The sequence below is a fragment of the Canis aureus genome, chromosome 10, assembly GCF_053574225.1.
Source record: "Canis aureus isolate CA01 chromosome 10, VMU_Caureus_v.1.0, whole genome shotgun sequence".
NCBI classification, from domain to species: Eukaryota; Metazoa; Chordata; class Mammalia; order Carnivora; family Canidae; genus Canis; species Canis aureus.
Window position 1 is genome coordinate 28445483 of NC_135620.1, and position 14845 is coordinate 28460327.

Below are 14845 nucleotides of genomic sequence, written 5' to 3' on the forward strand. Positions count from 1 at the left end.
GGTTGTCTTTTAGTTTTGTTGGCTGTTTCCTTCTCTGTGCTGAAGCTTTTTTTTTTTTTTTTGAAGCTTTTTATTTTGATGTAGTCCAATAGTTATTTTTGCTTTTGTTTTCCTTGCCTCAGGAAACATTATCTAGAAAGACACTGCTATGGCCAATGTCAAAGAAGTTACTGCCTGTGTCTTCCTCTAGAATTTTTATGGCTTAAGGTGTCACATTAGGTCTTTAATCCATTTAATTTAGTGTATGGTGTAAGAAAGGGGTCCAGTTTTCCCAACATCATTTACTGAAGAGTCATTTTCCCATTGGATATTCTTTCCTGCTTTGTCAAAGATTAATTGACCATATTAACTGTGGGTTTATTTCTGGGGTTTCTAATTGGTTTCCATTGATGTATCTATTTTTGTAACAGTACAATAAATACTGTTTTGATTACTACAGCTTTGTAATATAACTTGAAGTCCAAAATTGTGATGCCTCCTGCTTTGCTTTCCTTTTTCAAGATTGCTTTGCCTATTCAGGATCTTTTGTGATTCCATGCAAATTTTAGGATTGTCTGTTCTTGGTCTATAAAAAATGCTGTTGGTATTTTGATAGGGATTGCATTAAATGTGTAGATTGTTTTGGGTGGCACAGACATTTTAACAATATTTGTTCTTCTAATCCTTGAACATGGAATATCTTTCCATTTCTTTGATCTTCTTCAATTTTTTTTTTCTTCTTCAATTTTTTAAACCACTGTTTTATAGATTTCAGAGTACAGGTCTTTTATCTCTTTGGTTTGATTTACTTCTAGGTATCTTATTATTTTGGGTGCAAATGTAAATAGGACTGATTCCTTAATTTCCCTTTTTGCTGCTTCATTATTGCTGTATAGAAACAACAGATTTCTGTACACTGATTTTGTATCCTGTGATTTTATTGAATTTGTGTATCAGTTCTAGCAATCTTTTGGTGGAGTCTTTTGACTTTCTATGTAGAGTATTATGTCATCTGCAAATAGTGAAAGTTTTACCTCTTTTTTGCTGATTTGGATGTCTTTTATATTTGTTTTCTGACTTTTGTGACTAGGATTTTCTGTACTATGTTTAATAAAAGTTGTGAGATGGGACATCCTTCCCTTGTTCCTGACCTTGGGGAAAAGCTCTGTTTTTTCCCATTAAGGATGATGTTTATTTATTTTTTTTTAAAAGAAGGATGATGTCAGCTGTGGGTTTTTTAATGTATGGTCTTTATGATGCTGAGGTATGTTCCCTCTAAACCTACTTTGTTGAAGGTTTTTATCATGAATGGATGTTGTACTTGGTCAAATTCTTTTTTGCATCTATTGAAAAGATCTTTAAATGTCTAGTTATTTTCACCTGTGAAGAATTCATCTGATCCTTGAGTTTTCTTTGTCAGGAATTTTTTGGTTACTCATTCAATTTTGATTGGTTATCAGTCTTAAAATTTTCTATTTCCTTCTGTTTCAGTTTTGGTAGTTTATAGGTTTCTAGGATTTATCCATTTCTTCTAAGTTGTCCAAAGTGTTGGCATATAGTTTTTCATAATATTGTCTTACAAGTATTTGTACTTCTGTGGTATTGGTTATTTCTCCTCTCTCATTTGTGATTTTGAATTTTTTTCTTGATAAGTCTAGCTAAATGTCTATGAGTTTTATTGCTATTTGTTCAAAGAACCAGCTCCTGGTTTCACTGATCTGTTCTATTGATTTTTTTTTTAAGTTTCTGTATCATTTATTTCTGTTCTAATCTTTATTCTATCCTTCCTTCTGCTGGTTTTGTTTTGATTGTTGTTCTTTTTTTGCTCTCTTAGATGTAAAGCTAGGTTGCTTATCTGAGATAGGTGTTGCTATAAACTTCCCTCTTAGAACTGGTTTTGCTGCATCCCAGAGATTTTGGACTGTTGTGTTTTCATTTTCATTTGTTTCCATGTACTTTTCCATTTCTGCTTTGACTGCCTTGTAGACCCATTCGTTGTTTAGTAGCATGTTATTCAACCTCCATGTATTAGTGGTCTTTTAAGATTTCTCTTATGGCTGTCTTCTAGTTTCACAGCATTGTGGTCAGAAAAGATACATGGTAGGAGTCTGATCTTCTTCAGTTTGTTCAGGTTTGTTTTGTGGGTCGATATGTGATGTATTCTGGAGAACGTTCCATGTCTATTTGAAAAGAATGTGTATTCTGTTCTAGGATGGAATGTTCTGAATATATCTGTTAAATCCATCTGGTCCAAAGTGTCCTTCAAAATCACTGTTTCCTTGTTGATTTTGTTTACATGATCTGTCTGTTGATCTAAGTGGGGTGTTAAAATCCCCTACTATTATTGTATTATTACTGATTAATCCTTTATGTTTGTTATTAACTGTTTTATGTATTTGGGTGCTCCTATGATGGGTTAATAAATATTTACAGTTGTTATCTCTTCTTGCTATTGTTCTCTTTATATTCATATAGTATCCTCCTTTGTCTCTTGTTAAAGTCTTTCTTTTAAAGTCTAGTTTATATAAGTATTACCACTCTGGCTTTCTTTTGGGATTGATTTGCATGATTGTTGTTTTCTTCATCTCTCCACTTTCAGGTTGCAGGTGTCTTTTGGTCTGAAATGAGTCTCTTATATGCAGCATATAGATGGGACTTTTTTTTTTTATATATAAATTCTGTCACTCTATGTCTTTTGATTGGAGCATTTAGTCCATTTACATTCAAAGTAATTATTGATAGTATGTATTTATTGTTATTTTATTACTTGTTTTGTGGTTGTTTCTGAGGATTTTCTCTGACAGCTGTCTTTCATGTTTTGCTGATTTTCTTTAGTGATGTATTTGGATTTCTTTATATTCTTTGCATGTTGTTATCAGTGGGTTTTTATATATGGTTACCATTGGGGTTATATATAATCTCTTCTGCATACATACATTGAACCCATTCTCTTCTGTTATTATATTTTATATTCTTTCTTTTGTGAGTTTCTTGACTGATATTTTTAACAAATAGCCATTTTTATTGCTTTTGTGTTTTCATTCCTTTACACTGTCACTCCTGGTCTCTCTTTACCACTCAGAGTCCCCTTTAATATTTCCTACAGGGCTAATTTAGTGGTCAACAACTCCTTCAGTGCTTGGGAAATTTTTCTCTCTCCTGTTCTGAATGACAGCCTTGCTGGACAGGGTGTTCTTGGCTGCAGATTTTTCCCATTTATCACTTTGAATATATTATGCCACTTCCTTGTAGCTTGCAAAGTTGTTGAAAAATCTTTTCCTAGCCTTAGCTTTTTTTTTTTTTTTTTTTTTTTTTTTTCTAGCCTTAGCTTTTAAGGCACTTTATCACATTTTGACAATTAATTACAGTATGCCTTGGTGTGGGTCTGTTTTTGTTAATTTTGATGGGAGTTCTCTGTGTTTCCTGGATTGGATATCTGTTTCCTTCCTAAGATTAGGAAAGTTAGCTACTATTTCTTCAAAGAAATTTTCTGTCCTCTGATGAGTACATCTGATGGAGTCACTGAGTCCCCTAAGTGTATTCTTGTTTTGTGTAATTCTTTTTTCTTTCTTTTGTTCAGCTTGATTGCTTTCCACTACTCTGTCTTCAAGGTCACTAATTTATTCCTCTGCTTCTTTCATCCTGCTATATTCCATCAAGAGTATATCTCATTTTGTTTATTGAGCCTTTTATCTCTGCTACTTCTTTTTTTAAGATTTTATTTTTAATTAATCTATATACCCAATGTGGGGCTTGAACTCACAAGATCAAGAGTCTCAGGATCTACTGACTGAGCCAATCAGATGCCCTTTTATGTTAGTCCTTAACTCTGTATTAAGGGTCTTACTCATGTCTTCTACTCTTTTCTTGAGTCTAGTGAGTACCCTCATGATCATTGCTTTAAACTCTCTATCAGGTATGTTCCTTATATCTGTTTGGCTTAGATCTCTGGCTGTGGCCTTGTCCTGTTCTTTCATCTGGGACAAATTTCTCTGTCTCATTTTGTTTGCCTCTCTGTGTCTATTTCTCTGTGTTAAAAAAGTCAGCTATATCACCTGCTCTTGAAAGAAGGGATTTCATGAAGAGGAGGTCCTAGAGTCCTCTGCAGTGTAGTGTCCCCTGTTTATCAGAACCTGACACTTCAGGAGAGTATTCTATATGTGTTGCTTACATCCTGCTGTTGTGTCTGAGTCACTTTTCCTTTCAGTGCAGTTGTCTGCACTGCCCATCTGCTTGTGGAATGTGCTTACTCTGTGGTTAGAAGGACTCAGACAGACCTGTTCTCAGGGGGCATGCCCACCAGGGAAGTTGGGAATAGGGCATCTGTGTTAGCCAGATTGCCTTGGACCACTACTCCTATGCAAGATCACCCAAAGTGCTGTGGCTGCTGGGGACATGGAGCTGATTGACAGTGCGTGACAATGACTGGTCATGGTCTGTAGCAGTAACAGTTTTGCACTCAGAGTCTGGGCAGGTTGCACAGGCAGCTTTAAAATTTGCTCTGGGCCCTTGGTCCAGGCTATAAGTGTCTATGCAGCCCCGTCTCCCACAGAAAGTTTATGTTTAATGCTGGGAGTTTGGGAGAACCAGTTTCCTCATTTTTAAAGAAGTCCACCAAAATGCTCTGAAATCCGTATGAACAAATCTGTCTCCTGTTGGCTGGTGGTGTTGTGTAAACTGCCAATTTTATGTTGCCTCTCTGAACAGGCTGCTGTCTCTTTAAGGGCAGCAGCCCAGCTATCATTTTCCCTTCAGGCTCCCCCAGTGCTGAGTCAGCAGACTTTTAAAGGTACAGATCCAATTCCCACTGGTTTACAAACTCATAGAATTCAGTTCTTCTGGTTTTTTGTTTTATTTTATTTTTAAAGATTTTATTTATTCATTCTTGAGAGACATAGAGAGAGAGGGGCAGAGACATAGGCAGAAGGAGAAGCAGGATCCCTGCGAGGATCCTGATGTGGGATTCACTCCCAGGACCCTGGGACCACAACTTGAGCAGAAGGCAGACATTCCACCACTGAGCCACCCAGGCATCCCACTCCTCTGGTTTTAAAGCCAAACATTATGGGGATTAGTCTTCCCCTTATGAGTTCCCAAACAAGTGTTTATTTCTTTGCCTTCTCTGCATGCGCAGCTCCCTCCCTCTGCAGGTAGATTCTTTCTTTCTGACTTTCCTAACCTTTCAGATACAGCTTCTTCTCTATATTTAGTTGTGGAGTTTGTTCTGCCAATCTTCAGATTGCTCTCTGGTTTATTGACTTGGATGTGGATGATATCTAGTTGTAAACACTGGGTGGTGAGCTCAGGGTCCTCCCACTCTGCCATCTTCCCATGCTCCCCCATATCAGTATCTTTTATAAACAGAAGCAGAAATCAACAAAATACAAGCAAATCAAACTCTGCAGCATACTGAAAGGATTATATATCATGATGCAATGAGATCTATTCCTGGAATGCAAGGATAGTCCAACATATGAAAACTGATTAATGTCATACATTATATTAAGACAATAAAGCAAAGGAACCACATGATTATCTCAAGAGCAGAAAAAGCATTTGACAAAATTCAACATTCTTTCATGATAAAAACACTCAACAAACTAGGAATAGAAGGAAGCTAACTCAACTTAAGAACAGCCATACAAGAAAAACCCATAGTGAACATATTTAATGGTGAAAGATTAAAACCTTTTTCTTCTAACTTTGGGTACAAGGCAAAGATGTTCACTTTTGCTGCTTCTATTCAACATTTAACTGTTCTAGACCATGCATTAGGCAAGAAAAAAGAAAAAGCATCCAAATTGCAAAGAAAAAAAAAATCTCTTTTTACAGATGACATGATCTTATATGTAGAAAACCTTAAAGATTCCAAGGAAAAAATTGTTAGAATGAGGTCAGCAAAGTAGCAGGATACAAAGTCAACACAAAAGAATCAGTTGCATTTTTATACAGTAACAACAATCTGAAAAGCAACCTAAAACAATTATTTTAATAGCATCAAAAAGAATAAAATACTTAGGAAATATCATCAAGCCTTAAAAAGGAAGAAAATTCTGACCTGTTACAACATGGATGAACCCTGAAAATACAATAGGTGAAATAATACAGTCACAAAACCACGAATGTTTTATATTACATGAGGTACTTAAGAGTAGTCAAAGCATATGGACAAAGTAGAATGGTGGGGGAGGAGGATGGGGAGTTATTTAATAGTTACAGAGTTTCAGTTTTCAGTTTTACAAACTGAAGAGTTCAGGAGATACATTGGGAATAATAACATTGATTATGAATGTATTTAATACTAAAGAACTGTACACTTACAACTGGTTAAGAGGGTAAATTTTGTGCATTTTATTGCAATGGAAAAATATTGGGGGAAAAGAAGGAATATAAGTGACAGAGTAGGGCTCTATTTAATCAACACTACTTTTTCAAGGCTTAGGAAGTACCTTGGACACAGCAAGCACTGAAAAATATCTGTTGAATTATGAAGACTGAAGAAAGGGAAATTAAGGAATCAATCCCAATTAAAATTGCACCCAAAACCATAAGATATCTAGAAATAAACCTAACCAAATAGCTAAAGGAACTGTACTTCAAAAACTACAGAACACTTATGAAAGAAATCAAGGAAGATGTAAAGAGATGAAAAAACATACCATACTCATGGATTGGAAGAATTAATATTGTGACAATGTCTATGCTACCCAGAGCAATTTACACGTTCAATGCAATCACTATTAAAATACCACGGGCTTTCTTCACAGAGTTGGAACAAATCATCTTAAGAATTGCATAGAACTAGGAAAGATCCCGAATAGCCAGAGCAATGTTTGAAAAAAGAAAACCAAAGCTGGGGGCATCACAATGGCTGACTTTAAGCTGTATTATGAAGCTGTGATCATCAAGACAGTACAGTACTGGAACAAAAACAGACCCACAGATCAATGGAACAGAATAGAGAACCCAGAAATGAACCTTCAACTCTATGGTGAACTCATCTTTGACAAAGCAGGAACAATATCCACTGGAAAAAGGACAGTTTCTTCAATAAATGGTGCTGGGAAAATTGGACAGTCACATGCAGAAGAATGAAACTAGACCATTCCCTTACACCCTTACACCATACACAAAGATAAACTCAAAATGGATGAAAGATCTAAATGTGAGACAAGATTCCATCAAAATCCTAGAGAAGAACACAGGCAACACCCTGTTTGAACTTGGCCACAGCAACTTCTTACAAGATACATCTATGAAGGTAAGGGAAACAAAGGTAAAAGTGAACTATTGGGACTTCATCAAGATAAGAAGCTTCTGCACAGCAAAGGAAACAGTCAAAAAAACTAAAAGAGGGATCCCTGCGTGGCGCAGCGGTTTGGCGCCTGCCTTTGGCCCAGGGCGCGATCCTGGAGACCCGGGATTGAATCCCACATCGGGCTCCCGGTGCATGGAGCCTGCTTCTCCCTCTGCCTGTGTCTCTGCCTCTCTCTCTCTCTCTCTGTGACTATCATAAACAAATAAAAAAAAAATTAAAAAAAAAACAAAAAAACTAAAAGACAACCTACAAAAAAAAAAAAAAAAAAAAGACAACCTACAGAATAGGAGAAGATATTTGCAAATGATGTAGCAGATACATGGCTAGTGTCCAAGATCTATAAAAACTTATTAAACTCAACACCCCAAGAAAGAAACAATCCAGTCATGAAATGGGCAAAAGACGTAAACTGAAATTTCACCAAGGAAGACGTTCATAAGGCCAAAAAGCATATGAAAAAATGTTCCACATTACTTGTCATCAGGGAAATACAAATCAAAATCACAATGAGATACCACCTCATACCAGTGAGAATGGTGAAAATTAACAAGACAGGAAACAACAAATGTTGGAGAGGATGTGGAGAAAGGGGAACCCTCTTGCACTGTTGGTGGGAATGCGAACTGGTACAGCCACTCTGGAAAACGGTGTGGAGAAATTTAATTTCAAGAAATTAAAATTAGGACTGCCCTATGACCCAGCAATTGCACTACTGGGTATTTAACCCAAAGATATAGATGTAGTGAAATGATAGGACACTTGCACCCCAATGTTCATAGCAGCAATGTCCAAAACAGCCAACCTGTGGAAGGAGCCATGATGTCCTTTGACAGAGGAATGGATAGGGAAGATACATATATGTATATATACGCGCATATATTATACACACACACAATGGAATATTACTCAGCCATTAGAAAGGATGAATACCCACCATTTGCTTTGACGTGGATGGAATTGGAGGATATTATGCTGAGTGAAATAAGTGGAGAAGGACAATCATCACATGGTTTCACTTATATGTGGAATATAAGAAATATTAAAAGGGATTATAAGGGAAAGGAGAGAAACTCAGTGGGAAAAATTAAAGAGGAAGAGAAACCATGAGAAACTCTTAACCTTGGGAAACAATCAAAGGGTAGCAGAAGGGGAGGAAGGTGGGGGGACAGGATGACTGGGTGCCGGGCAGAGGAGGGCACTTGATTGGATGAGCACTGGGTATTCCACTATATATTGACCAACTGAATTTAAATTAAAAAAATGAAAAAAATCTGTTGAATTATTTATCAATGGAAAGTTACAAAATGATTCCAGGATATCTTCCCATAATCATAAATTAAGAGCCCTAAAACAGGTAAAACGAATTATAAAGCTCAAATTACCTGTTTCTTTGAAAAGCTTTCATCAACTTTGGTTCCCATGGCAGCAATTCATTTAAAAGGCGTATCAATGTACCATGCAATTCTTTTACAGCTTGCCTCCGATGATACCATTTGCCCTAAAAACACAATGTTAAAGTAAATCCTTTAGATTTAATCCAAAGTGAATGTTAAGCCTTATTTTCTGAGTAAAACACAAAATGAAATGCCAATACTCAAATGAGTATATCTTCTGCAGAAGGTTGTAAAGGGGAAAAATAACCTGCAATAAATCTTATTTGTAATATTTTAAAGATTCTCAATTCTACAGGAGCAATCTAAAACCTATTTAATCAAACAAGGAGACAAGTTTTAAAACAATTTTTAATTGGATCAATTATAAATATTTTAATAAATCATTTACTAAGTACATGTAAAAATAGATGTATATAAATTCACTAAACATGTAACTGATATGGCTCACTTCTGTAAAGTTTTTATAATTATCCAAAAGCAGTCTTAAACTTCCTTAGAAGATTTTACAATTATTGCATTCAAAAATGTTTCCAGCCCAGACAAGAAGACAAGTGGTCATAATTTTTAATATTATAATGCTATAGCTACAGTAGGAGTTAATAATTACTGACACCCCCTTCTCCATTTGCTAAGTATTAGCCTAAGTATTTCATTTATATATCTATATCTAGTGGGGAAAGGAAAGGAGTGAAGAGGAAGAAGAAAGTGAGGAGGAGAGGAGGAAGGAAGGGGCGGAGCACACATGTACTCAAGCAGTTATGAAAACCTTTCTAATGTATGTGCATTTTAGACTCACTTAAATGATGCAACTAAGGCTCAGAGAGATTAAATGACTTGTTCAAGGTCCTATGACATCAGATCTATCTGATGCTGAAGTCCAAGTTCTTAGAACTACATCACCACCTCTTAAAAGCTGTATCACATAATTCAATCTGACATATGTTATAAAAATCTCTAAAAAAAACACACTTCACCAGTAAGCAAAAGTTATTCAAATACAATAGAAACACTAAGTCTATAGAAGTTGTATCTTAAGGTAGCCCCACTTCCCCCTTCCCCACGTTAGTATATACCTATGAACATCACCACCACCACCAACCACCACCACCACCATCATCATCATCACCATCTTTATTTACCATTATATAACCATATTGTATTTTTTTTGAGATATAATTCACATACCATTCAGTCCACTCATTTTTTTCTTTTGTAACAAAAAATACACAACTATATATTACGGGTCATATTTAACATGCAAAAATTAGACTTCATCTCATCAACTTTTCAGTTAATTTGCACATATGTAGAACATTAAGGCAGGTAAATAAACAACTACATTTCTACTTCTGAGGTTTTTAAATTGTTTATTAGAAGAGCAGGAAGATGTGGAATTACATGTGTATGTGCATATAATGAATATGGAACCTAGGTTCAATGACTAATTCTTGTGTCTTCTTAATGGCATGACAAATGATAGTATTGTGAAAAAAATTTCAAGGAAAGTAAATATTTCATATAATAACTTAGACAGACCTTCTTGCTTGTCAAATACTTTCTCAAAGGGTCTAACAGTAAGTTATACCTTAAAAGTTTCTTTTTCTAAAAAAAAAAATGTTTCTTTTTCTCCAGGAAAAAAAAAGGGTAGGAGACAGTATAAAGCACTTATTCTAACCCATGCAAACAAAACCAATAAACAAAAAAACGATACTTTCCTCTAGGGAGAACTAAGTGATGACGATGAAAAGGCAGATGATAGTTACACTAAAATCCTTTGCAGAATGATGTAGTATTGTTTCGGTTAAAAAAAAAAAAGGCACATCAACATAATAATGTCTTTACTTTTCAACTATTATTTGGCTCAAAATGAAATGGTGAGAGTAAATGTTTACTAAGCTAAAGAAAGCAGAAAAAGGTATGAGTAATGAATTATATACCACCTTTGTGATATAATTATTTGGAAAAGTGTTAAAAGACTAGAGAGTGACAGGCATATCGAATTCTTTGTATCTGAGAGTTTTATGGGGAAGCAGATGCAACATTAACCTGGGCAGTATGCTGCTGTTTGGATTAGTGTCGTGGTGATGGTGTGGGAAATGCAGAAGGACTAGTGGTACTGTCAGACCTTGGGACTAGGTAGATTGAGGCACAGGAAGAGGAGTCTGCGTGGCTGAAAGTCATTATTTCAAGACATCTGTCAGTTGTGTTTATGTCTCTCTAAATTACAGCATTAATTTTTGTACAAAAGAGTTCTAAAAAGATTAGAAGATTTTGTCTTTTGATTTTGTCGTTTTTTTTTGTTGTCTTTTGATTTTATTCTGATTACTAAATTTTAATTAATCCAATGCCCAGAAAATATATTACTAAACTAGCCAAATATATAGAGAAGGGATCATAAATATTAATCAGAGTAGATTTCTATCTTTCATATAATTCTGTCTTATCTGCTGACCTATTTGAAAATGTCTATGGCCCTCTAATTTTATATAATGCTTTTTGGCCTTCCCTTTCCTTTTATTGTATATTCTCAACTTGGGGTTGTGATAGTATGTTATTTCATTATTTTAAAATGCATGTAATAATTTTGTGTTTGGAAAACAAAAAGTCTATTATTCTTATAAGAGAAATTATAGAAAGTAAAGATTGATAAAACTAGAAGATACATATAAAGAATACAGTGACCTCAGTGAAGGATATCACCATATCCAGCCATGGGGTATGTGTGATATACTATATATCACACATACCCCATGGCTATGTGTGTCCACAGTTTTTATGTTTATCAAAACAGGTTATACATTTAAAAAAGTTTGGAATCACTGCTCTGGGACTGGTATTTTAAAGTGTTTTAACCAATTGACAGTAACAAAGAAACTCACACTGCCTGCTTCATTATTTGTCTTCTTTGGTCAATACAACCAAAATGGAATTAAAACATGTCCCTTTCTACCTAGAGATAGTCTTAGAGTGTTACAATATACAAGGAGACTAATATAAACAGAAAAAAAAGTTGTGAATTTTTAAAAGAAGTTAGTCAGACACGGCAACGATTTGCCTTAACTTGGGTTTAATGTAAAATCAAACAAATATCTCCTGAATTTAAAGCAAGTCAATAACTAAAAGCTAGCAATAGCTTTTCTGACTGATTAACTTTACTTACACAGAAAGGAAAAACTGAGAACAACTAATTGTGTTTCTTGTACGGTGAAATTATTAAAGCTAAAGAGAATGAGGTGAACATAATTTTCTAGAAGGAAATTGGCTCAGTGAATCACAGAGAAGAATTTTTAGATAGAAGTACACCTTCAGTTAGAATTCTAGGTCTTCTGAATGTTAAAATCCACTACATAATGCTGTCCCCCACTTGGTCTACACATATACAATTCCTAAAGAATAAAAGATCATATTGCATAAGTACTTATCTTTACATGTATGTGCCTCTGTAATGCAAAATTTAAAATCTATATAATTTATTTTCATTTAATTACAGTAGTACTTAAAATTACAGTTTCTAAAGTTTAAAAGTGAATTAAAAAACAAGGAATACAAGTTTCTCATTCTTCAAATATATAAGAAAGCATATGGATGTAATAAAAATCAGAAAGCTCTTATAATCTTTATCTGTAGTGATCAATATAAGAATCAAAGACAAGTATGAGGATTAGATTAGTAAAAGGTCATTTGTGGAACAGTGTTATAATCATTTCTCTAATAAAAAATATATCTAATAAGCTTTATGTATATAAACGTAGCCTTAACATTTTTTTACAGTTATGTGAAAATAGGGATAAATGAACTGTTTTCATTTGATATTATTTTCATTTACTATTTCATTCGATATTAGAATTCTCACAATATTCAGGGATAAAAATTATCTTCTAAGGTAATTCTGATGTATTATGTGAACTTAATTAATAACGTAAACTTTATTGAGGATCACTTTAAAAAAGAGGAGAGTAGTATTTCTTTTATGCATTTACTGTAAAGTTTAACATAAAGTATGAATATATACCATGGAACCAAAGACATACAATATGGTCTAAATCTGAAGCTTACCTTTCAATACTTTCTCATCCAATGTCCACAGCAGCTGCAGATTGCCAGCTCCCTTTCCATGAGATGCCCCAAATGTCAAACAATGGAGGTTTTATAACCTCATAGGGATTATTACAAAAAGAAGCTGGTCTATGGTCACAAGATAAATCTTTTATTATATTATGCAGTTTTATAAGTTTTTGAATATGATACATTAGTAACCTAAGGAACCATACGGGAAAAGAAACTTTAAAAAAACTTACAAAACTACACAATATTATAAAACAAAAAGCTGAGTCAATGTGTGTGAAATGAGTGGGGAGGGAAACTTACCTTTCAACTAAAGAAGGACTCCATTCTGCTGCAGTAATCGGGGGTGGGCATGACAGAACCAGCATAAATGCTGGCTGGGGTGCTGCAAGGACAGGGAGTTGGCAATCTACTGATGCTGGAGACATTGGACACCTAAAAGGAAGAAAAAAAAGGAAAACAAATAAATTCCAGGTTTCTTATATGTCTCATCATCATGGACATATTTTATACATTTTCATAAATTTAGATGCTTTGAATGTTAAACTTAGGTGACAGTAACTTGTTTACCCAAACTATCCTGTTACTTATGTAGATTTTCTTATAACATTATATGTAAACAAAATAGCTATCAATAGCTATATGAAGAAAACTAAAATCATATATAAATATACAAAGTAAACAAAGAATGCTTTTATAAATTGAAAGGGTAAGCACCATTACTGTGGAGATAGTAAAAAAAACATTTTTATTAAGGAACAGTACAAAAACAAGATGTACATAACAAAAGTATCAATGCCATTTTTTCTATATACACTTTTACTTATAAATGTTAGATCACAGAAACTGGATCATATAACAAAATATTTTTTTTTTCCAGGTTTGGCTCTTGTCGCATAAATCCCATTGTGGAAAAGGGATTAAATAACAATAGATCTTACTTTTCAAATAAAATGCAAATAACTCTGAGAAAAGCCACACAGATCTATGCACAAAGATGTCTCATTTAAAATCACTAGCAGTATCTGAAGATAGCTTGTAAATAATTTAAAAACATATGTATAAAAACAGCACAAATAAAATTAACTATATTAGTAAACCAATTATTTGACATTTTCCTTAGTCTAAACAATATTAAATGAAAAGGTAGTATTTACTTTTTAAAATTGTTTACCTAAAGAAAACTATCACCATACTCAGTTTTAGGTGTAAAACATCACATTCATTTTGTTGATATACAGTCCTTTGAAAAAGTGCTAGTTTGACGGAACAGTGAAATGTACGCATATTAACATGGGAAAAGTCAAAAGGTATTTTAACACTGCCAGAAGTTTTAATATGAACTATCACATGGTAGTATTTTCTCTCATCCATTTTCATTTAAGACTAATTTAACAGAAAAGGAAAGCATTTGTACTTTATTTTAAAGGCATCCTATATATTTTTTTTTTCTTAAGATTTTATTTATTTATTCATGAGAGACACACAGAGAGAGGCAGACACACAGGCAGAGGGAGAAGCTGGCTCCATGCAGGGAGCCCGATGCAGGACTTGATCCCGGGACTCCAGGACTGTCCTGAGCCGAAGGCAGGCGCTAAACCACTGAGCCACTCAGGGATCCCCCTATAGGCATCCCATATTGAACATTTCCATATTATTTCTAAATTAGCATTTAGCTAGAAAGCATGAAAACAAACAACTATATTAGTGATTAGAATTTACTGCAAATTTCAAGGTCCTTTAGCTCTGTAGAGAGGAAAAACTGGATGACATCATATTCCTAGTAAGGTAGTTACTACTACTGGGGAAGAAAATCTAACAATATATACATATTGATGGTATATAACCACTTTCATTTACAAAGAAGAAAGAATCCTGGACTAGATTAGAATCCTGGACTAGAATTTGACCCATTTCACTACATTAGGGGTAGCAAATTAAGTTGGTAACATTTGATCAAATCTATACTTGATATATCAGAAAGGTAGGTTCTCAAGCAAGTCACTACACAATCTAAATCACTAAGTAATGCTATATTTGGTGTCATCGGAGCATAAAAATTCCACATAAGTGACATGAAGACTGGGAA

The 14845-nt window shown here is 34.3% G+C and overlaps 1 protein-coding gene across 3 annotated transcripts in view; it reads right to left on the reverse strand.

Annotated features, from left to right (window-relative positions):
• BRD10 (bromodomain containing 10) overlaps positions 1 to 14845 on the reverse strand; it is a 115836-nt gene that overhangs the window by 12108 nt on the left and 88883 nt on the right. For all 3 annotated transcript variants that reach the window (XM_077911896.1, XM_077911894.1, XM_077911893.1), the window contains one exon: positions 8680 to 8795. In XM_077911896.1, coding sequence (XP_077768022.1) covers positions 8680 to 8795 — 116 coding nt within the window. The remainder of the gene's footprint in view (positions 1 to 8679; positions 8796 to 14845) is intronic.